Source organism: Hyposmocoma kahamanoa, unplaced genomic scaffold (assembly GCF_003589595.1).
Source record: "Hyposmocoma kahamanoa isolate Upper Pololo Valley unplaced genomic scaffold, ASM358959v1 102, whole genome shotgun sequence".
Lineage (NCBI taxonomy): Eukaryota > Metazoa > Arthropoda > Insecta > Lepidoptera > Cosmopterigidae > Hyposmocoma > Hyposmocoma kahamanoa.
The window spans coordinates 11285375-11310066 of record NW_020653337.1 but is presented as its reverse complement, the minus strand read 5'-3'; the positions used below and the strand labels follow the sequence as shown (position 1 = coordinate 11310066).

The 24692-nt window shown below is 38.1% G+C and overlaps 1 protein-coding gene across 1 annotated transcript in view; it reads left to right on the top strand.

The window, feature by feature from the left end:
- Nucleotides 1–24692, top strand: part of LOC113232394 (fibronectin type-III domain-containing protein 3a) — a 53846-nt gene that overhangs the window by 11160 nt on the left and 17994 nt on the right. The window contains exons 2-3 of the mRNA XM_026467099.1: nucleotides 16789–17058; nucleotides 19570–19769. Of these exons, the coding sequence (XP_026322884.1) occupies nucleotides 16893–17058; nucleotides 19570–19769 (366 nt within the window). The 5' untranslated portion in view covers nucleotides 16789–16892. The remainder of the gene's footprint in view (nucleotides 1–16788; nucleotides 17059–19569; nucleotides 19770–24692) is intronic.

Sequence of the window (24692 nt, the reverse complement as noted above, 5' to 3'; positions counted from 1 at the left end):
GTACGCAACTGGGACCGGAGTAGGTATGCGAAAAAGCGGTAATTAAAAGGTTGACAGCGAAGGCCGCCAGTTCCGCGTGGTGTCGCAATCGCCGCCGCTGCCGCGCCGTCGACGCAGGCGCAGCGCAGGCCGCTCACCTCGCCATCTACGGGTCACGCGCAACTTCGAATCCTTTCTAATGTACTTTCTATATCTACACACTCCCATTGCTTCGGAGCTTCATCTTACCTTCACGCTTTTCCTCCGTTCTGGCTTCTCTACTAACGGTTATTGAATTTCAACTCGACTCTTTTGAATGAGCGTTGGATGCGGATACAGACCCTCTTTGCTTATGGCCGCACGGTCCAGTTATCTAGCGCTGTGTGATGCATGCATTCTACATCAACATTCCAAGAGCACCACGTCATCCTCGATTGTGCTTCAATGCGTTAGGGGCGTCCGCGTTTAGAATTTTAACTCGCTGAGTCCTGTGTTACTTGGGTGACTAGAATTCTGGATGGCTTAGGTACATTTGTTTTAAAGTCATTCGCACCTACACCTAGTATCTAAAGTCGAAAATTTGTTGTGAATCGTCTTAGTTTGAAACAAAAAACCGACAAGAACGAAGTACATACCTATAAGTAGAAAATGAAAGTAAGTTGTTGCTGCAGATTGCCGTTGTCTTCAGGAACATGACTTGTAGCATGTAATTCATCCGGCGCAGTGGAGCGATATCAAACTATCAACTCCCGTCAGACGGACACTTTAATTAGAGCCGATGGCGATATAAATCCTACCACGTCGTCGTCGGCTGTTAGAAAGTGCACGTGATGTAACAATGCAGCTCGGTCTCCGCTCCGAATCGTGACCGATCTGTTTTTGCCTCCGTGTCGATTTAAAAGTCCCTACTTTATTCTCATCCTTCATACTTTGCTTTAAAACGGATATACGTGTTGGTAGTTGTCTTGTAAAAATTATTGTAACTTTAACCTGCTTTACAAGCAGTAATATTTCTTTTCTTCCGTTGTACACAAAGCCTCGCACGTCCATGACGTTTCACATATAAAAGACATTTTTCCCGATAAATTAGAATAGCCGTAGTACGTTGCCATTAACAAATTTAATTTACTTTTACTTTAATTTTTAATTTACTTATACTTACTATTTATGATTCATGAACGATTTAGGTAATAATGATAAAGTAATCGTAACGCCCTCTTTTCTGAAGCAGCTTATATTATTGTTACAAGGCTGTTTTGCAGAGCATGTGTTATTTTTTGTGTTATATAGGGAATAACGTTTCGACCCACTGATCTGTGCGTGAACGCCACAAGGTTCCGGGTTCAAGCCATAGCAATAACGTGCACCGTGCGACAGGTGACAGTCGCAGCGGTGGCACTTGCGCCTACGCATTGACTAGTAAACAGCTCACTCTTTATGCTAATTTCAACTAGCTGCCAATACCACGGTCCTGCCATATTTTATTTCTCATAATAGAAGGAATTCCACGTCACCTCTAGCTAAAGATTGTATTTTGTTTAAAATAATTATATTATATGGGCCGTACGCAATAGGTAATCTTAGTATACATTAGGTTTATTACGTTACTGGAATACCGACAACTTAGAAACTATTTATAGCGAGGAGAGCCTAGGTTTTCGCGGTTGTTACATATAGGAAATGAAACTATTTTTCCGGATTTAAATCGCGTATATTTGTTATTTTACAACATGGTAGAACTTTATTTCGTATCCGCAGTAGCCCGCTTTTTTAAAGTAAACACGTATTTAGTAATAGGTTAGCAATGCTGTAGGGCAGGCTTATCTATTCAAGATAAGAGTGGCGCAATAGCCCTGTGACCGCGCCGCTTGCTCTACATAACACGCCAAATATTTTCGTCTGCCTCTCATGCGTCTTTTGTGGCCCTGCGCAGCGGGGAGCCGATCAAACACGAACCCACGATAATGTCAAGGAGTCGCCGCGATTCAGAACAGGACCGACAGACAGCCGAGACGTGATGCACGATGTACACACTTAGTTCTTTTGAGGTCAGATCTAATCGATACTGCAAAAGAATAACACCGTTCGCCAAAACACACGTTTCGACACTGCCAAAATGTGGAGTATTTGCTGCTGGTTCTTCGATAACATTCCGCTTACCCAGAACAATGAGGGAAATTCACACATTATGTCAAAGCCATGCAGAACGCGGTTTCGCAACAGCTCGGTTTGCGTATAACAACGTTAGCGTTAAACTAAATAATGGTTGGAGGTTACGCAATATATACCCATAACATGTACATATATGCCTATATACAAAATTTACCCTGAACCACATCCGAATCGTAACGAAATAATATGCAAATTAATACAGTTAAATTGGAACACTACGAGAGAATATCACGTGTCGTTCCTTTCTATCAACCAAAGGAAAGAATTGTTCTTGTATTTCACAATAGTAGTGAATTTGATGTTACCTAAGCTCCAAGGCATTATACTCAACTAATAGTATGATATTTTATAGTCGTATGCTGTATGCATACGACTATAAAATAATTAACCCCAAGTATTCAAAATTGCGTACTCTATTGAATTCAAATTAGAACCTAATATAATTAGCATACTTCCTGGCACATAAACCAGGAAATCGAACAGTCGTTCGTTCGTTCGTTTTGGGAGTAGTGATTAATTATCTTGTGCCCCTCTAAATCAAACCGGTGACCACTCCTGCGCTTCTAAGTCAATTGGTTTATGGACATTAACTGCCGAAATGAATTTGAATTACTCAAAAGTTTTAAATGTGAAATCTTTTGTTGCTATAGATACTTAGTAGGTACATGATTCACTACCTATTCGTTTTCTCTAATGTTTAAATACTCGTACGTTTCAACATCTGGGTTTTTGCTGTTATTGCTGAAGGTTCCGATGACGTCATGATCTTTAACCGGATGAATAAAACAGGAGCCACGTTAGATATTGTTATGTGTGAAATTTAAATAAGCCGTGGCTTGGCTGCGGCATGCATTAGATGAGCCGAGACTAGAGAACAAGGCACTGCACGTTGTTACCACGGCAAATAATCGCTTCATCTTTCTCATGCCGTGAACTGTTGCATTCGTGCAAGAAAATACATTATGTTACAACAAATCAATTTGTTTGATAGGCATCATTAATAGGTAATAAGGCGGGCAAATCTTAAAATAGTATTGACAACAATATTACAATAAACATACCTACTGCAGCTGAAAATCTTACCCGATCACGATATTAAGTCGTAATCTTGCATTTATTTTTAACAAAATACGAGAATGTTTATTTTGTTAGAAAGAAAGCAGCTGAGTGTATTGAAGGTCATTGCCACGTTAGTCCCTAATGGCTATGTCGACCTCCCTGCCTCAGCGGTTATTGTAATTATGCCCTAATTATAGCACCATTGCCTGATTGGGATAGATATTAACGATTTTTCTACGATTTTCCTGAACTAAATGTCTGCAGTGGGTAAGCGGGAATCATAGAACTGGAATGTCATGAGATAATTAACTACTTTCTCGGCAAATCGTCGCAGTTTACTTGCACGAAGGATCTACACGAACCTAATTACTTGAGTGGGGACAGCAGTGAAATAATTGAGTTCGTGCATTGCTCGCACTCTGAAGACGCATGCGGTGGGGCGCGGAGTGCAAGCGGTCGTGTAAGCGCGGTTGCTTTCACGTGGGAGTAAATTTGCTGTTGCACCTGTGCCGTCTTTTAGTTAGATAACGTCAAATTATCATGTTTCATGTATATTTTCAATTTTCACATTTTATTATAATGCTCAAATATATAATACAATATTAGTGTTTGTTTGATACTTTTTTCTACCAGTCTCAAATATTGAAACAGTTAAGTAAGGATATAGTAGTTGTAGTTCTCTACTTTAAATAAAATATTATTTTATCTCACGTTTAAGTACCTTTAAACCTTAAAAAGGTAGTCAAAGTTGGTATCTAATCAAACGGCTGGAAGCTAGGTACGCGGATCAGGTTGAACATCCTCATTGTTTCGTAATATCTCTCACCGCACTTTATCTCTGCGGTGCGCCACGAGAGAGAAACCGCAGCGCGTGCGCCGCCGCTTGCTTTGTGCTTTTACACCCGCCCGGAAATAGAATAGACCTATAATCGTTCAAGTAGATTTAGAATGACGCTTTGTATCCGATCTCGTGCCGGATTTTTATTTAGTATTTACATAATGAAACTAACTTTTAACAACAGACGGAATTGGTTTTCTAAGTTTGCCAGAAATGGCACAAGAAAATAAGCAAGAATGAAAAATAATTATGCGCTAAGAATGTGTGTATTAGAACGGTAAGTTAAAATTATTAAGACAGAAATATAACAAGGATTTTCAACTTTATCGAGAGTAGTAAAACCTTCCATCGTCGCCTACGCCCGTCGCTAACCACTGAATGGTGGATAATTTCTCGACTGTAAAGTGCAACGGAGTATTAATAATTCCATGTGATGTCCGCCTTCATTCACCGCTGTCGCGTGAATGGACGCTATTAAGGGCTGCTAATTGACCGGCACAAGCACAATGAGGTGAGCACGCACTCACGTTATTGTAAACCATACATGGATTGTTACCATAGACCAAACCACTGACATAGTTAGTTCATTTTTATTGGGTGACAGCATGAATGCGTCGGCGAGCTGAATACTTTTCTGATGCTTCAGCTGTCTGAATACTCTAGGAAGGTTTCTCTACATTTTCCGGATCACGGTTGACTGAGTGGTGGATCACCGCAGGCCGATGTTTTTGATTGTCGACTGAAAGGTGAAGGATGTGACTTCAACTGTGGAGTTTTTGTCGAGTACAGTAGTGTAGTGAATACGACGAAGCGAGAGAGGGGGCGTAGGTGGCGCTATCGCGTCGGCTCGGACGACGGAAGAGGCGCCGTATCCTGCGGAAGATAAGCGCTCAACCAGCTTCATCTGCGAGAAGACACGCGATTCGATCGACGTTGGCACGTTGTCGATTTATTTGCTAATATGTACTAATCTTGACAATAGCATATCGAAACGTCCATTATAAATTATAAATCCGCATCATTATAAATACGCATTCATATACAAATGTATGCAAATAGGTAAATAACGTCGAATGGAAATCGATGTCGAAATCTCTCCGGCAAATGCATACTGACACTTTAAAAACTAGGTGTAATGCTAATGACATTTTTTACATTGACTCCGTGTGATTGCGTGTGCGCGTTCTTCGCTGCACGTTGTAAATAATGTATGCTGCATAGTTCGTGCTCCATTTACGTTATCACGATGGTAAAATAAAGCAATCCTCGTTATTTACGATATGTGTGAGATTGCCAATAGGCTGCGTACTACCAGGACATTATGTGAGGAAATACCTGGTAAATTCCGGTAATGAACATAAAAACGTGCACTGCGGGAAATCGTTACCACATCCGGGTATCAATATGCCCACATACCTATAAACACAAATCTAATTATAGAGTAATTATCACGTTTAAACTATTTACCTATTCTCTATTTGTTTTATTCTTCATTTGGCTACCTACTCACTTAAAATAAATGTTCGACCGTAGAACTTAAGAAAAAACAAGGTAAGGTACTATAGATAAATATTGTTTTATTAATTTCCATTTGAGCAGTAAATATATATACTTACCTACTTAGGTGATTCCGAATAAGTGCTCTAGACGTTAGATGTTTCTGTACTCGTAGTTATTGTCACCTGGTGAAGTGTGTTTTTATGTTCTCGTAAAATTCTTAACTCATATACCAGTTTTGTTTTTAAATTTGTGAAACATACAAAAAGGTTTTTCTCACGAGAACACTATTAGTAGAGTCTAGTAACTACTACGTACTAAAGAGCACTTAAAAACATAAAATTAGTACCTAGACAGTTCGATTGCTTGGTCGATAATTGTAGAATGATTGGTCACGGCGACCGTTACGTATGTATCTAAGTCTACTTTGTGAATGTGCGAACAATTGAGTTGAGAATTCGCTCAATTGTTATTCAGTCCAGTCGTCGAGTCTTGACTCCGGGCAACTTCGTCGTGCCTCTCTCTATCTGCCACGCGAACTATTCGGAGGTCAATGCTCGGAGAGGACTGTACGACCCCTCTAAAAAACGATACACTTTAGAACAAAACATTTGATGCGTATACCTACAAGTCGAACTGATTACCTTATCGTCGCGTCGTGTTCGTCCATTTTCGATCGTCGAATTTAATAATAACGGTAACTGTTCGTATTAAAGCTTTATAAAACCACGGACCCCTTTTGGAATTCTACTTTTATGTTAGATCTCTGCTAAATGTAAATTAGTAGGGAGATTTTCCTCACTGATGATTAGAGTCTTGGGTAGGTCGCAACAAACATTTTATCGTGCCCTACTGACTTCAATGTGCGATTAGATCGCACTTAGTGCGCGACCATTCATTACTTTTCTACAATATCATTGACCCTAACGGGGAAGAAAATAAAGTTAAGAATTTAATGAATCTAATCAACTGTATTCGTGTCCCTGATATCTAAACGACCCGCATTATGTAATCGCAACTACGTCGGTTAATTTTGTTGCCAAATGTTCTTGAAATGTAATTTATGACTGATCAAGAGTCGATTTTTAAATGTTCAAGGCATACGGGTAAATTAGAAATACAAGCTGATTGAGTTTTTTTTTATAATATCAAGTGACGGGACGAACAAGGCGTGCGCCTGATGGTAAGCTACACGCCTGTCCATAAAAGTTGCAGTGTCCTCAGAGGTTTAAATCGCAAAGATCTGAGGAGCACTGTCACTGCGCCCGTCACCTTGTGACATAAGTTGACATGTCCCATGTGTTTGTAATTTCACCAGCACCGTTGCCCTTCAAAAGCGGAACACAGTAATGCGGACGTTACTGCTTGGAAACAGAAATAGGTAAGGTCTGTACTTCCCTGGCAGAACTCTTTCACAAGGAGCTCTACTCCTACAAAATAATTAATTTTAAATGTATAGTAATAACGTTTGTTGCGTTTATAAATTATAAGTTAACCTTATCCAGTTAGCCAACCACAACAGTTACCTAGTCTCAAACTAGGGAAAATAGACTAACTTCGGGGCACTACTCAAAAGATTCAGACCAGAACCAATTCAAAAAAGCACTCGGGATCTCCTCATCCAACTCCCAGAGTTCACGTTGTGCCACCGAGGCCGCTTCTTTCCTCTACCGAACATTAGAACAGTGAATGATTATCATTAATTATAGCTTTCTTACCACGATATGATTTCTTTTTATTGCCCGATACTTTGGAACGGTTACACGCTCCATAGCCAGAGGTAGATGACAGCTTTTAACGTCTATATACAACCTCAAATGGCTTTGGTTGATTTCGCATAACAGTGAAAGTGTTGAATGAATAACTTAGGAAAAAATATATAGTAAAATTGAGGATAAACACTGATTACTATACGTTGTGAAAACACGATTCCTATAAATTAATTTCACGATAGAAAAAAGAACACAAACTTTTGCCTTGAAATTTTACAAGAAAATCGCTGTATTCAATAGGTACTGTAGTCTAGGCTCTACTCTATGAGTAGAATCTCTGGCTGAATGAATAGTTTTGTAATTAGAATGTTTTGAAGAAGAAGTTTGAAAGAAGAGAAGAAGGAATGAAGAAGAAAAGAATGGAGCATCTTGAGATATCGAAATGTAACCCAACGCCGCAACTGTAAGTATGTGAAAGAATACAATAAACCATGTTTTGAAGATTATTCTAGTTTAAATTCATAAAAGTACCTCTCGCTACGCATCCTAAGCTACGCCCCAGTTACAGTACTTTAAGGGTCGTATTCTAGAACTCTACTTAATGCTCAAGTCAATGCTCATTCACCTGAATGTGATGTGAAATCACACCGTGGCTAGAAATCTGTAATTAGTGATAATTATTTAGTAAATAACCATGAAAATCTTAAAATCTGTATTAGAACAGTTTCTAGAAAAGAAACCTGCATAATATCGACGTCATACTATTTGCTTTAAACCAGAAAGGGCTTGTTATAAGCGTTTATAAATTCGTTGAAATCTATGCTTGATAGAGATCTTCTATTTATACACATGTCTTTATCATCGATCTTCTAGGAATTTTATTAAATCAAATTCTCGGTTCAGCTATAAGGAAAAATAATTATGGAGTTTTTGTAGGTACACGTAGGTTGTTCTTTGAGTAACGTTTATTTACAATACTACATGTAAATGTTTACTTTACTTATTTTGTTACAATAGTTAAGGGAAATATTATATCCCACTGAGAGATAAGTATACCGTACTTGAATTTTATGACAGTGTGGACATTCAGTGAAGGGAGCATGAATCTTGAATCCGAAAGGTTATTGCACGAATTTGCCCCAAAACAAAGGCTCGTTTATCTTGACTACGATGGCGTCTCGCCAACAAGCCTTCATTTTAAATAAGTATTTCATGATACAAGCTGTATTTTTTAAATGCTTGGAGTTAAAAACATGGTGTTAATTTCGAATTAACTATTTTATACTTCATTGTTAAAGTTTACTGACTAACAGTTGGGGTTGCTCACCGTAATTAGAATGTGCTGGCTGGTTGCCGCATTGGGCCACAGACGAATAGGCCATCCACTTCAAAAGTATAGGCTATTTTTAGCTCAAGATGTCCATATTTTATGATACGTATTTAATTAATATTAATACAAAGATCGTATAGTTACGGACACCAGTCCGTTATACCAAGTACCAAGTACACAAAGAAAAATTATTTCTATCTGACAGGACTCGAACCTGCATTTTTATGCTCAACCAGGGCCACCGTTCTACCGACTGAGCTACAGATCGAGTCACCCGACTTTACGAATTTCTCTATGTGTTTGTTACAGATCTTTTGTATTGGATATTTTAGGCTTATATTGCCATAATCTTTGTATTAGAGTGAGCGTTATTATTATTAATCATTATAACAAAGTAGTAGAGCAATTTCACAAAAAAATAAATTAAAATTATGGTAGTAAAACATCACGATATTCAATTAAATAAATAAGAGATGAATTGTTATTTCGTTGGTGTTTCGTAGAAAGGCGAAAGCGTCATTTCAAAAAAATTTTCAGCAGCGCGTTTTAGGTTTTAACAATTATTTTAAAATATTTACATCCTGTTTTAAAATTCAGTTTTGGTTTAAAATAAGTCTAAGTTTTGAAATGAATTTGAAACAAAAGCACAAAACACCGACGATTTATATTTCTTTTTTATTCGTGTTAGTTTTAGTGATAAATCACTATGTGCACGATACAAAGGTGTAAGTGATTTGTTTACTTTTTTGTTTCATGGACCACTTATTTTACGTTACGTTTGTTTTATAGTTGCCACAATAACATTGTTTTACAGCGATAAATAAAATTGCATTGAATTTAGGTGCACTGTTAAAGTCACAGATCACATAATGGTTAAAGTAAAACCGTTTTAAGCGTACATTTAAAATATAACGTTAATTTGATTTTGCTTTCATGAGGAATGAACAAATCAAAATAATGCTCCTACATGTATCTGAAAAGCTGCCAGGCATTTAACAAAACTTAATAGGTTAGATTCTCAGTGCGTGGGCGCCTACCCCCTCAGCTTCGGCGCGCTGTAGGCGGGCGCCGCGACGGAGCCTGCGCCCTGACTGTCCCTCACACCTCTTTATTCTTGCCGACTCAGGATACCTATGAAGTGAAAGTTATTGAAGTTTTTAATCAATTTATAGAACCCATAGGTGCAAAGTTAGGTAGGTAAAAAGAGCATATCGTTGTATGTATGTGCACGAGCAACTTGATGAATATTATGTACCGTGAATTCGTCAACGAATGTAATCACTGACCATTAATATAACCATCCGTGATATTTAGCAGCTAGTCAGGGGAACACATCGACACCACACACAGAGGAATACTTATATAAGTATTTTTATACAAAATCATAATTTCGAAACTTAAAACAGAAATCTTTTTTTCATTTCTGTCTTTGGGTCTCTAAATGAAGTCTATCACTAATTTCCTTATATTAGGTGTATAAATGAGTGATTAAGAATGTTCTGACATACTTGGCAGACGGCCATGAATAAGTTATAAGGGTGATTTAATTAAGGGTCAATGTTCATGTGAATTTGCAATAATATAGTTAACGGGAATTTTCCAGTTTGTAAAGCATGCTCGCCGTAGGTAATTCGCTTGACCGTAGACAGAGCTAGTAAGATATTTTTTTTATACCAAATGACAGAAAAGTATAGAACTTGAAATCGCAAAGATTTATGGCCATAGTATCTGTGTACGTTACCCTAAGTAAACAAGTCCCATGTGCCTGTAATCACCAGCACCATTACCCGCTTGGCGGCAGAAATGGGAAGGTGGCAGTACTTCTCTGGACAAATACGTACACCTACTGAAAACAAGATGCTCAGAAAATAATGAGTGGTGGGTTCGGCCAACCCTACTCCATCAAAATTACTTACCTGCTGATTCAATAACGCTTCAAAACCTAAAATAAATACCTAATATTCCTATCTACTTTTAATTAAATATTAATTTAATACCCTTATTATGTAAAATATGAGTAGCATTGAGTTGAGCATTTTGTCATAATGATTATAGTGAGGGAGGGGTACAGACGAGTTGTGAATTTTGAAGTCTTGTAGCCGGACGCTTCTGTCTCCGCATTGTCTATGTAAATTAATTCTTAGAACGTCTCGAGCGCGACGAGTTCAAGTGAATCTTCCTTTTGCACTCTTTTTAGCTTTCGGTAATTCCACGAAACGAAATGTTTAGTTAGTTGGTCTCCAGTCAAATTCGGTTCACAGGTGACTTTTGAGGACTATATTTCTCTGTTTAGGATGAATTTGTTTAGATAAGTTACGCAAATAATTTAATCATATGGAGTTCTTAGGTTTTCGCGATTGTTACACAGAAAATGTAACTATTTTTTTCAAGGCCACTGAAATTAAAAAACATCCTAATTTCAACAAGGAAGAGATGGTTTCTCCGTAGTTTGGGATCCAGTAGGTATTTTCTCTGATGAACAATCTCAAGTAGACTGCAGTACTAATTAATATTATATTTTAATGTATTCTAATAGCCATTATAAATTAATAATAAATTCAATTTAATTAAAAATCATATTGTTAAAATAAAATCTAATAATTTATAAAACTTCATACGTAGCGTAAATTGAAATAATCTTGAAATAAAATGGAAAATTTAAAGATATATAAAGCATTTAAATAACTATTGTGATTATAGTGAAAAATAGGGCGGCTTGCATTAATGTTAGACATAACTGGCTGATGACTTTACTATCTCAGACAGCCTTGTCAATGGGACCTGCAAAAGGACCCGAAACGTTGGTTTGTTTGAAAATACACGCGACTTAGATCGGAATAAATGTTTTCATTTCCTAATCCATTTAATCCATCATTCATTGGATAAATAATCCAGCAATAACAATAATTCAGTCAAAATTTATAAGATAATAAAAATAACACAACTATATAATGACACAGATATCGAAGTTTACGAAATGTAAAGTTTAAATAGACAAGAATGTTGAAATTTACGTACGTGTGCTTTGACTAAATCTGGTTTTTATCGTACATACATAATAATTGTTGGATCAATGGCTCGATGCTAGTTTGTGCGTCAGTGGTGTGATTACGATTCGTTTCAATTACCTACCCAGCGATAGGAAAAACATAAAAATGTATTCGCTAAATTGGCTATGACCTAACGCGAAATAAATAGAGTCGCTGTAAAATTGCGGTTACCATATGTAAATAATTAATTGTGAAAATAAACGTCACCAATTACTTTTCCTGCCTTTGTAATTATAGTCTGTGGTCGCCGACCACCGTTTTGAGTACCGAAACAGTTTTGGAATCGTACTGGGATACGAATATTGTCAACACGTCTGTTTTCCTGTGGTGAGTCAGAAGTCCATTCATTACATTGTCAGCCAATAACAACTCTACAAAGGCAAAGTTAGCAGGTAGGTAGTTATTTAGTTTTATCTAATGCAACAATTGCGCTCTACATTATGTATTAACATTATAAGTGTAAAAAATTAACTAAAACAGAGAAAAATTGATTTGTACAGCACAATGAACTTGTCTACCTTCTAAATAGCTTCTACGTGAGTACTTGAGTAAAATTCCGATTTAAGATAGCAATTGATGACCTCGTTGTTGATCATATCAGATCGGGAAAGATAAGCGTTATTACTTAAAGAATGATAATAAGTGAGGGCTGAGGGCGTCGTGCGTCCGGCCGTGACCATGCCGAAGCCGGCACGGGCGCGGGCAATAGGCTAGCCACTCTTCCACGGGCCTATTTACATAACAACGAGTACGATCCAGTGTTAACTAACGCCACGCCACCTCTGCGTTTATTCAATTGAACATGATCGAGTCCGATGAATGATCGTCTCTCACCGAGAACTCCACACTTGGTCAGGCACGTACTTATACAGGAATTCCTTTCGGAGGGTCCGCGATCTAAAGTTCTTACATCCGTCGCGTCACACTCAATATACTTATGGACGCTTATTTTATATAGGCTACACTAGACACGTAAATTAAGTATTTTATGAAAGTGACAAAAATAACAAAAAAGATGCGTTTTGGGCCGATTAGGATTTTTTATTAATTTCATTCGAATACTTCGATGTATGTATATAGTATTTTTATCAATATGTGTATTTCTAGGTACAACCGCTTATGAATATTGAATAGAAGGTCATATTCTCGGAGTGCACGACACTAGTTTCATCAATAAGGAAATTAAAGATTTAAATTGTGCAGGGTGTAGCTAATTGCCCGCAGATCAAGGCTGAAATCTATTATCAAATGTACCTTTTGTTATTTAGAACCAAATTTTTATAAGTTGTGAAAACAGAAACCGCACATAATATGGTTACGACGAAGCATAAATCTATAAGTAGTATAGAAGCAACCTATAGAATAGTATATTGTATAAAATGCTACTTATGTGTGATACCATAACATGTTTCGATTGTGTTAAAGTTTAGTGTAAAGGCATCAAGTTACTATTTGTTCTCTGATCAAGTATAACTGCCTCTGTGGTCGAACGGTTACCATGCCGGACTGCCACGCAGAGGTCCCAGGTGCGATTCCCGGGCCGGGAGAAATATTTGTAAGGCCTACATTTATTTCTCTCGTGAGTTTGGGTGTAATTTGTGGTTGTCTATATGTGTGTCCATGACACCCGCGACACAGGGTTTCCCTAGTGCGAGGCTGTGTTGAGTGTGTGCGTTATTATTTATTTATTTATTATTTATGGGACCGCAGACTACAATAATTATGTATATTCAGATCCATGTTTGAGAACACATCTTTTGTTTTTTTGTATCAAGTAGAACTCGTTGCGAAAGAATTCGCCCAGGGAAGTACTGGCACTTTACCTATCTCTGCAGTAGTGTGAGTAAAACCATTCACGCCATTGCGCGACCTGGCGGACGACGCAGTGGGCAGACACGAAGTGTTGTTGGCGGTGTCTCTTGACATCGCCAATGCTTTTAACACGCTGCCCTGGCCATAATGGAGGCGCTCAAGTTCCATCGCGTGCCCGAATATCTACGGGAGACAGTAGAATCATATCTCTCTGATAGAGCTGTAGTTTACTCGAGCCGCGATGGAATGGGTCGAAAGATCGTGTCGTGGGATGTGCCACAGGGATCGGTCCTCGGACCGCTCCTGTGGAACATCGGGTACGACTGGGTGCTGCGGAGGGAATGCCTTGTTGGAGTTGACGTGGTGTGTTACGCAGACGACACTCTGGTTACAGCCCGAGCACTGCACTGCACTGGGCGGAAGTTGCCCATACCGCGGCTAGGATTCGGCGGGATGGGATCCGGCCACCATGGGATCTGGACGCGGAGGCGTTGTCAGCCATCTATTGGCGGACAGCGGAGCTGAGGGCCGAAGGGGAGGAGCCACTTCTGGAGCACATTTATCGATGGCGGACCAACATCCATCGGGTCGTGTTCCAGAAGTGGCAAGAGAAGCTAGAAGAGCCGAGATCTGGCCACTGGACCATCGGAGCGATTCGACCCGTTCTGGGAGAATGGGCAGATCGATCCTGGGGAGGAGTCTCCTTCCACCTTGCGCAGATCCTGTCAGGACATGGCTGTTTTTGGCAAATTCCTGTGCAGGGTGGCACGAGAACCGACGGCCGTATGCCATCAGTGTGGTTGCACCGAAGATACGGCGCAACACACACTGCAGGCATGTCGGCGTGGGAGGACCAACGGTCGTCTCTGACCGCAGTAGTAGGACACGACCTTTCCCTGCCAACCGTGGTTCGAGCTATGGTCGGTAGCGAGACGGCGTGGAGTGCGGTGGCTTCTTTCTGCACTGATGTAATGTCGCGGAAGGAGACAGCGGAATGGGAGCGAGAGGAAGAGTCCTATGCGGCGCAAACGCTTGGGGCGCAGGCGGCTGGCTTATGCCCCCCAACTGCCGCCCTGTGAGTGAACCCTGGGAGTAAAAAACGGGAGCTTTTGTCACCCATTATCCCACCCATAAATGAACCCTTATCGGGTTGGTTGGTGTGCCAAGTATGCCCGGCATGCCATTAACGATGGAGGTGGTGGCGGATAACTGCAGACGGGCCGTGGATCGTAAACCGCGTGGCCACAGCCCCGTCTCACGCGGGGTGTGGGAATATCCGGGGGTTTTTAGTGAGTAAGCGTCTCACATTACCACCACGCCTCCCCGTGTCGCGGTGGTATCCATGACGGATTTTCCCCCGGAAAAAAGGCATGTACTGCCTTACCTATTTCTGCCGTCAAGTGATAAAGTGACCATTATTGTATTTCGGTTCTGAAGGATAAGGGTGCTGATGAAATTGCAGGCGCACGGGACTTGTTAACTTTTGTCTCAAGGTGACGAATGCAGTGGCAATGCTCCTCAGATCTCTGCGATTTAAAGCTCTCGAATGACATTGCAATTGTCATAGATAAGCGTGTCGCTTTTGCCACCAGGCGCACGACTTGTTTGTTCCATCACTTATCTTCAAAAATTCTTGTTTTTTTGCACTTACTTACCCAGCGATTTAATTTCAAGAAAAATAAATAAATTTTTACCAACCACAATTTTAGCAATATATACTATGTCAATGCGGTGTTAACTAGCAGGGGGGAAACCCCAGACACAAATTGCAGTTGATGACATTTCGTATCATCGTTTCCGCGAACCTATCTAGTTGGGTTACTAAGTTATGTAAACACTGACACAGGAGTGTTATCGAATGACAATTTGTTCAAGAATCGGTATTTTGACCTACTAATGACAACCTAATATACAGCTTTTATCGAGCCCTCTATCTATATAGTTAGTACTGAGCATTTACTCAAAATTAATTAATTATATTTAACAAATTTATAAAATTGTTTAACCTAGAGCCAACTTCAGAATGTAGAAAACAGAAAAATCGAGCAAATATCGGAAAAAGTTTTTATGAAAGTTTATAGAAGAAAAACACACTGTATGAATAAAATGTTTTGATTGAATTCATATGAGTACATCATCATTACCTATAGTACAGGTCCAACCTAGTTTAGGTTTAGTCTTCCACTTCACAATTTTCACTGTATGATGTTCTTTACTTTAAATACCCTGTAATTTGTATTGTTAAGGTGGAAAGAGCAATAAATAAATTATTATTATTATTATTACTAATTACACAAAAGTGATTTTACAAACAGTACCCTGTTTCCAGTGAGACATAAATTGTTACAAATATTTTTTGCAAATTCACCTGCTTTGACACAACTTACAACATTGAATGCAGCTCCTACGTACCGTTTACTTGGAAATATGTCCCGAGTGAGGTAAAAGCGGGCGCGTGACTGCTATTGATAAGCCCTAAAAATGCTTCTTATCGTAATCATCTGCATCCGCCGGTTGTCACACTTGAAAAGAATTCCTTAATTCTTTTCAAGTTCAAGCATAAGTAGAATAAAAATTGCAATGTATCATTTACTTTTTGTCTCTGGCAAATTTATGTGAATTCTTAATTGCCAGTAGGTAGGTTCTTATATAAATGTTACACTTTTGGTGATATTTTGAAGTTCTAGGCACGCTGCTAGTTAAAGACACGATTACAAATCGTAACCGTGTATAGAGGGAATTCATATACACAGTACACACGTAGAGAAAAATTTTTTCAGTCTTTCCAGGTATAAAATACTTGCATTAAATTGGTGTTACCAGGTATTACAATAAATGGTTTGTAAAACTGTCATTAGTTATTACTAAGCTATTGCTTAGCAACGATGAGTAAAGGTTCAAGTCAGCTGTAAGTATGATTGCTAGTGCTGTGACTCAATTAAGTCAGGAAGATAAAACATGTATAATACTCGGTTGCTAGTTCATACTTTTGCTTACAGAACCGTTGAGATAATACGCGCCCGTTAATTACTCAGTGAATCTAGGTAGTATGTAATTTTGGTAGTATGTAAATCGATGTAACTATCAATCAAACTCCTCTCCAAACAAATACGCTCACGATGTGCTCGCGCAATTTGAATCGTATTTTTTTAATAGAAATACCGCCACTTAATGGTCGTATGCGCCGAGATGCAGAATTTTAGCGGTTGGCGATTAAATTGATTTCTGTGGTCATCCAGTCATTAGTGCTTCATTTACTTTGCTTTTGGTTTGAAGCTGAGTCTATTTCGTGCTTCTAATCGTTACACATAGATTTCAGGAGTAATTAATTTGTTGCAGATTGAGGAGCGCAGCTGGAGCCCGGTTGGCGCGACGTGTGCGCGGGCGCCGATGTTGGCGCACGGGCGCGGGCGTGCGATGCGCGTGCGCGCTTAGACGCCGTGATGGTGGGCGTGGGCGTGGCTGAGGGCGGCGGGGGAGGCGGCCCAGGAGACGGTTACTACGGCGAGTACTACCCTCCGGAATCTTTCTTCGTTTCGCCGGAAATGTGCCCGCACCCGCAGCAGCACCCGCAACAACCGCACATGTGTACTATGCACACTGAATATGGTTAGTGTCCGAAACTGCTGATCGTACCTCATTGTCTCACATTGAACATGAAAACTGCTGAATAAATGTAAAAAGGCGCGCTTTATTTTAAAAGCAGCTAACTTCGCCACATCAAAACCATTTGATTTTGATGTGGCTAAATAGCTAAATAGCTAATAGGTTATTCTTATTGTCTGTGCAATATTAGTACTACAAGCTGAGAGCAAAAATTAATAGTTTAACAGCGTTTTCAGTTTGCTTTGCCTAGATGACTGTACATCTACTTTAGTGGTGCACTACTTTAATATTAAAAAACCACCCTGCGAGTCAACTGTTGCCAGTGCCGCAGTACTTAATTATCATATATATCAAAAGGTTTACAAAGTTGCGATTCCTTGCAAGTAGATAAGGCATATCTGCATAATGTATGTAAGTATGTATATATTTTTTTACAAAATATGAAATACTTCACTGTGTACACGTGGAACAGTTAAGTTTATTATTCAAAATATTTTTATTGTCGTATGTTCATGCATACCTGAAGCGATACACGTTTCATAATTTTACATATTCTAATGTTTATCCTAAGGATGCAGCATAGTATTGGCACCGTATTATAAATTTGTATTGGCACGTGTTATTCAGCGAAATTTATGGCGCATTTACACCGGTTCGTCTGCCGACCTTCGACATACTACTTTGCCTTGCCGAAGGCGATATGCACCCAGTCACATCGGTCGATTTCGGCTGCAAAAAAACCGTCGTCCGACGGCTCATTATGTATACCGGGTAGCTTGCCGCTCTCGGCGTAGAAGCGGAGGTCGCCTGACGATTTGGTGTAAATGCGCCATTAAGTGAATCAAAATGTATATACTGCCTATAGGTACGGAGAAGTATTTCACCCTCAGAAAGTCAACGTTTTAGAGTCACAACATGCCATTATAATTACAATTTATTTGGATGAAACTTGTCAAAACTCCGTACGTAACCGCCCGCTCTAACTATAAGACGAGAGCATGGTCTTTCCAGGCCGCGCGTTATTTATTTATAATATTGTTGCTGTATTTATATACAGTAACGCGGGCGTGGGTGTATGTGCGAGATTGCACTCGTTCGGAAACATTTACCTACATCTACGAGTCTACGAGTAACGCGTCCTTACATTTTACACAAAAATTCCATTTAAGTTCAAGACGTATTTTCGATTTGTTCAGAATAGGGTTGAAACCTAATTTGTATTTGATTTCGTCGGTAAATAAGTACGGAGGTATTTATTTATTGAAACAAATTTGATTAGTCTTTGTGCAATTGAACTTTGTTGTCTTTAATTCGTCACTATGTATGAGCCAACGACAACGCACTATTTGAACTTTACAATAATTGTCGAATTTATCGAACGATTTATTATTAATTATAATGAAGGTAAACGGTAAACCTAGATGTTTATTGTACTTAATCAAACCAGTGCAGAAAGTCTAACCACATTCAATTAAAATAAGATTTTGTCAGATGCAGCAAATGATTAGTGGGCATAGTGGGCAAATGTTTTGCATCTCAAACAAAGAGATTCAAGGCTCTCATAGGATGGTTGAGCTCGGCGCATGGCATTGCTCAAGAGGCTGCGGTCGACACGGTGCATCGCAATCCCGTCCGCAGCTATGCGCACGTTTCCGCCGCAAGGGCCGCTTACAAAGTGGATGATCCCCAGCTAATCCACGACCGGCGATTTCTACGAATGGCCAAAAAGAGTTTATTCTTAAGCTGCGGTTACTGCTCGCAACGGGCGTCGCCGCGTCGCTGTTCAAAATAAAGCACAATTAGCCACCTATGTCGCGGGCCAGTTGTACAAATTTGATTTTAAGGTTCTTGTTATTTTTTAAAATTCTTTTTGCCTCTGGTTTGTTACATCTTTGGCAAGAGCTTAAAAACTTGTCAGTTAAGATTTAAATTATTTTTTGTGCCACTAACGTTGAAACGGTCCAAAGTATCTAACTTGATGTGCTCTTGACTGTACATTCGGAATATCTGCTCGTGAACCTTTAGGTGACGGCAAAATAATGGCTTACTTTTTATTACTTTTTATATCAATGAGAGATCGATTCAATACAGACTACGCTGTGTTATTTTAACGACTTATGGGTACGGATACCAACATATTAAGACACATTTAAAATGCTTTTTCACACGAAACACGAACGTTTTTAAAATCTAAAAATAGGCTTTTCGGTGTCTTATATACTTTTAACTCCACTTTTTACCAAGTTACACTTAACACTAATGTACTAGTCACTTGGTTGCTTAGTTATGTTTTTTTTTGTGATAGTTAACCTCAGATTACAAATCGTTTTGTCTGAGTTAACGTGAAATCTATTGAGTAAGAATAAAATGGTATGGTACAAGAATTGTATTATCAGAATCACGAGTAAATTTCACACAACATTTTTATACATCGTCTGTAACATTTCACAAACATTTAAAATCTCATCTTTTGACATCATCTGTAGCAAAAACATACTATTTAATCCTTTACAGGTGGCATGCCAGTGGTGACGTCAGCGACGATGATGCCGCAACTGCTGCCACCGGTGCTGGATGACAACGGCATGCGGCACTACTTGGTACCGCACCCGCAGCCTCACCCGCATCCGCACCATGGGCCGCACCACCAGCCGCCGCACCATCAACCACCTCATCACCAACCCCCACCGCATCATCAACCGCAACATCATTATGTAAGGTTATTTTTATAATTTGTAAAATATACCGGAACCTAAACGGAGTCGAGCCCTTAAGTAGAGCCTGCTAATAGGGCTTCCTGAAAGATTCTGACTGTCATGAAGTAAAGATATTCCAGCATTTGTTTAAAATGTAGGTATTCAATGGCCGCACGAAACGTTTCGAGAATCGTAAAGAAAATCAGGTATCAAGTAATCCCTAATAGTAACCCTTATTCGTAATACTTTCATGCATGTACTATATCTATAAAGTCTTCGAGAATTTTATTGATTTTTCCCTATCGTTAAAAGGAAGTCTCTAATTCTTACTCCAATACCTTGGTCCTAAGTTTTTTTGCTATTGTGTTCAGTTACCTTGCGAATGAATTTTAATTCATGAATATTATCATTGAACATTAATATTATAAGTTAAATAAGAAACTGAAGGAATTTTAACACATTTGCTGACACTGAAGAGGTCTATAAAGTAACGTCTACTAAAACGAGTGTAAATATGCACACACCTAAATATATATCTTATATAATTTATATTATTCTACAGTCTATTCGAAGGTTTTCATAGTTTTTCGATGACTCAAGTGTTTTGTTTAACGTTGTAAAATGAAAGAACAGACTACAAAGCGTAACATAGCGACGCTTAGGTATTGTCGCCTCAACAGTTCACTGGCCTATCAAGGCCGATTCAGATTATTATTTTTGCAATCCATTCACTCTGTGCTAATAAGAAGATGCTGTCCGCTATATTGACAATAATTACAGGACTTGCTCCATAGTCTAGTGTCAATAAATGTTGGTATTCACAACCACTTTTCTATCAATGTGTAATTTACAGGCAGTTTAGGTCTTTATTCAAATTATTGCTTTTGCAAATTACGCACATTAGCGCAAAAGTAGGTAAATTACAACGAAAGGTATATGCAATCATAGTTGAATTACTTATAAATATTATCTAGGCTGCCTTCGGAAGAAAGAAAGGCATTTAATCAGCAGTTTTTAAAAATTACTTTAATTTTCCCTTTTAACTTAGTAGAAAAAAGTAAAATAAAAATATTATTACTGCATAGAGCATAACTAATTTCAACGTGATTTGTAATACATGACTCATGAATAGAACTAAAGGGCACAATTGCATTCAGTTGCACCTTTTTTGTGTTATTATATTGTAATTGAACTACATAATAAGGGCACCGTTCCGTACATTACTGAGTAAAATCCTTTTTTGTTAGTGTTTTTAACATAATAGACGTTAACTATGACATTTTATAATATACTATCTAATTATTGATGTTAGTTGTGCCCTTTGAGCTTGCAGTATATTCAACAATTATTAAAAAAAACAGGTCCTGTATTGATCTTTTTTCTGATTCCGAATATGTGTATAACTCAATTTTCATAAAAATGTTAGTTGTGCACTTTTTCGTTCCGAGGGGCAGTAGGGGCTATACACGTGTCCGATCATAATATAGTAGTATCATAGTTAGTTAATTTCTTAAACAAAAATTACAAAAGATCTTTGTATAATCGATATCGATTATACATTATACATTATTATACATATATTCGACCATATGGTCGAATATATTTGTCACACCATATACAGGGTGTCCGGTAATGAATGTATCATACCTACTGAAATGGCTTATAGCACAGCGACTGTTCCAAAAAAAAATGCAAAAAAAAATCTATCCCATGTAGTACCCAAGGAATGTTTTTTTTTTCTTAAAAGTTAATTATTTTTATCTTATTTTAGGTTTTTGTCCACTATGACTACAAATGAATGAATTTATTTGGTTTTTTTGGTGTCATAATATTCTACGGTAACTGTGTCCTTAGATAAGCAGTAAATGGTATGACTAAGTAATGTACTTTTTTTTTTTAAAAGTTTAACTTCATTTTTCAGAGAAATAATTTATTTTTTACGAAGTTTACGCGCCTTCTGTATAAAAAAAAAGTATGATAACCTGTGTGGCCAAGTACTTTAACTGCCTCCGTGGCCGAACGGTTACCATGCCGGACTGCCACGCAGAGGTCCCAGGTTCGATTCCCGGGCTGGGAGAAATATTTGTATGGCCTACATTTGTTTCTCTCGTGAGTTTGGGTGTAATTTGTAGTTGTCTATGTGTGTGTCCATGGCACCCGCGACACAGGGTTTCCCTAGTGCGGGGCTATGTTGAGTGTGAGCGTTATTATTATTATTATTATTACTTTAAAATAATGTAGGTTTAATGAGGATTTCAAAATGATATCATTTCTCATTGTATCTAATGTAAATATGAAATTATTGCTATTAATGTGCAAACGGAGTAAATTTTACTAAAAAACTATGTTTGCAAAATTGGAACGTTTCTTATCCTGAATTGTTCTTGACTATTGAGTTTTGATAAAACATAATATTAGGCGTTAATAAAACTTTATTTAAAACTTATTTACAGCAAAATTATGCAAAAATCCAATCAAAGTAATTTTTCAATTGTTGTCTTTAAAGTACCACGTGGGACCGTTATTTGCCACCTGCACGATAGCCACATTCTGCCCGTCTTTTCTTCATATGATAAGAATCTCTTCCCGGGTATGCCTATTTTATGTTTAATGTTAAATGACTTTTGAAAGTTTTATTTTTTAGTAATTTTTTATAGGAAAGTAAATTGAAACTGTCTAAACCCTATTTCCAAAGATAACTTTCATAAAAACTTACTCAACTTCTCAACTTTATTTTTTTCCATCCTCTAAGCTCAATACAGATCGGCCTTTCCATGACGTCACAAATGAGACAGCCTTTGTTTTATGGACCTTGAGTTTTGCACCATTCTCCTAACGAGCTCTCCTAAAAGGAGAGTAAACCGGGTATAACGAACTCTCCAATATATTGTAATAATGGTAATTTGGCGTAATGTGCATAATATTAATTAAAAGGTAAGTACCTATCAGTAAATTTAAGTTATTTGGTAGCTTCGTCGATAAACTTTTTACAAGCAAAATATATTTAGTGGTAAAAACTATCCACCATTGCAATAATAATGCCACCGTTTTAATGCTGTCTCATGACGTCATCACCATAAATGGTCTACGAAAAAGGCACAAAGACAGAGAGATATTATTTTCTTGTAAAAATTCGTGGAATTTCCTGATTTCAATAAGAATACTACTTGATTTCTTGTAAAATCGAAAAGAAATAAACACAGGAAAAATGTAGAGCTCCACGTTCTACTTAATTTATAATAATTATTGAAAGGATGCGTCTTTGCTTTTCATCGAAAACGAAGATTAGAGTAAACGTTTATTTAAAGAAAACAACGTAAGCAAACGCCGCTCGCCGCTGTTTTCTCCATAGCCATTGATAATACCTCAAATCTAAGATTTAGTGGATATATTATGTGCTATTTTGAGATTTGAGACACTTGAAATATTTCTGTCCTCTCAGTATTTCTCATCCTACACTGTTTTCCTATTGTATATGTAGATTCTTAATCAGTTTATTATGGCTACGTTCAAAGTAAAACTCCTTATACGTATCCTATTAATAAAATTTCTTTTGATGTTAAAAAAATTAAGGAAAGGAGCTGACTAAAAACTGTTTTTTTTGTTATGTTTGTAATTTGTATAGTTTACTGTAATCAAAGTATGATTAAAATGTTTAATAAAAGTAGATCAATATATTCATTGTCATATGGGAATATCCGGGATGATAGATATGAGATTTTGAATTTATTATTTTGCATTTATCAACGCTCACATATTACGAAATATAATATAAATAAAATCGGAAATGAGTGTGTGGTTTTAAGGAACTGAGAATGCCTAGCAATGTCTCTTGTTTACTCAAAATTAAATATAAAATTATTTACCAGTAAATGCGACGATGGAATTGCATTACCATGTAATCTAGTTACATTCAAAGTTCTTTTAAAATTTGACTCTTCAAAATGGAGCGAACAAACGAAGATGACATTTGATCCGATGTTTATGTTCGGCAAACCTATAATTTCCAACCATTCTTTCTTTCTTTTTTCATTTGTAGGTAAACTTTAAAAATAAAAATAATAATAATGAAAAAATAAAAACCTCGTAGTGAATTGTTTTAATAACAGAATATCGATGATATGTCTGCTTACAAGAACAACATTACCTCAAAATAATCGTTATCAACAATCTTCAAAATATACTAACAAACAGGCAACCTAAAGTAACCAAAGCAAAATTCGGCAAGACTTATGAATAAACTACTAAAATGAGTCTAATTACATGAGATATTTGGGCTATTGTATGATTTACAGACAATAAAATAACACACGCCGGTGTAATGTAACATTCGGTTGATTTCCGCCTTTCCTACTGCCGCATGCCTTAATGCCGCAGCGACGTATTTTAATCAATACTTAATTAATCTCACTGTCAATATTTTTGTTGATTTCATTAACATTCATGCGAATTTTTTTTTTTTTATACATGACAGGCAAATGACTCCACTCCACCTGATGTTAAGTGGAAAGTGGTGTCCAAACGCAGAGGAACCTAGTGCAGCGATGAAACCCTCACTGCACTAGCCACCTCCACCCTGCCTGCCTACACTATGCCTCTTCACGCCTCGTTTGAAGGACCCCATATCATAAGAGGGAGGGAAGACATGTGAATGAAGGGAGTTCCATTTGTCAACCGTGCGGCAGAGAAAGGAGCCACCGAACCTTTTAGTACGCGATGGAATGCGGCAGGTAGTGAAACAGTGACTACGAAGGCCAGCACGCGTGCTTCTGAGCAGGAACGGGGAAGGGGGGATAAAGTTGAACAGCTCTTCAGAGCACTCACCATGGTACATGCGGTAAAAGGCGCTAAGCGATGCAACATCTCTACGCAGTTGCAGAGGTTCAAGGCGTGATGAGACCTCTTCGTCGCCTTTAATTCGAGTAGCACGACGCTGTAATT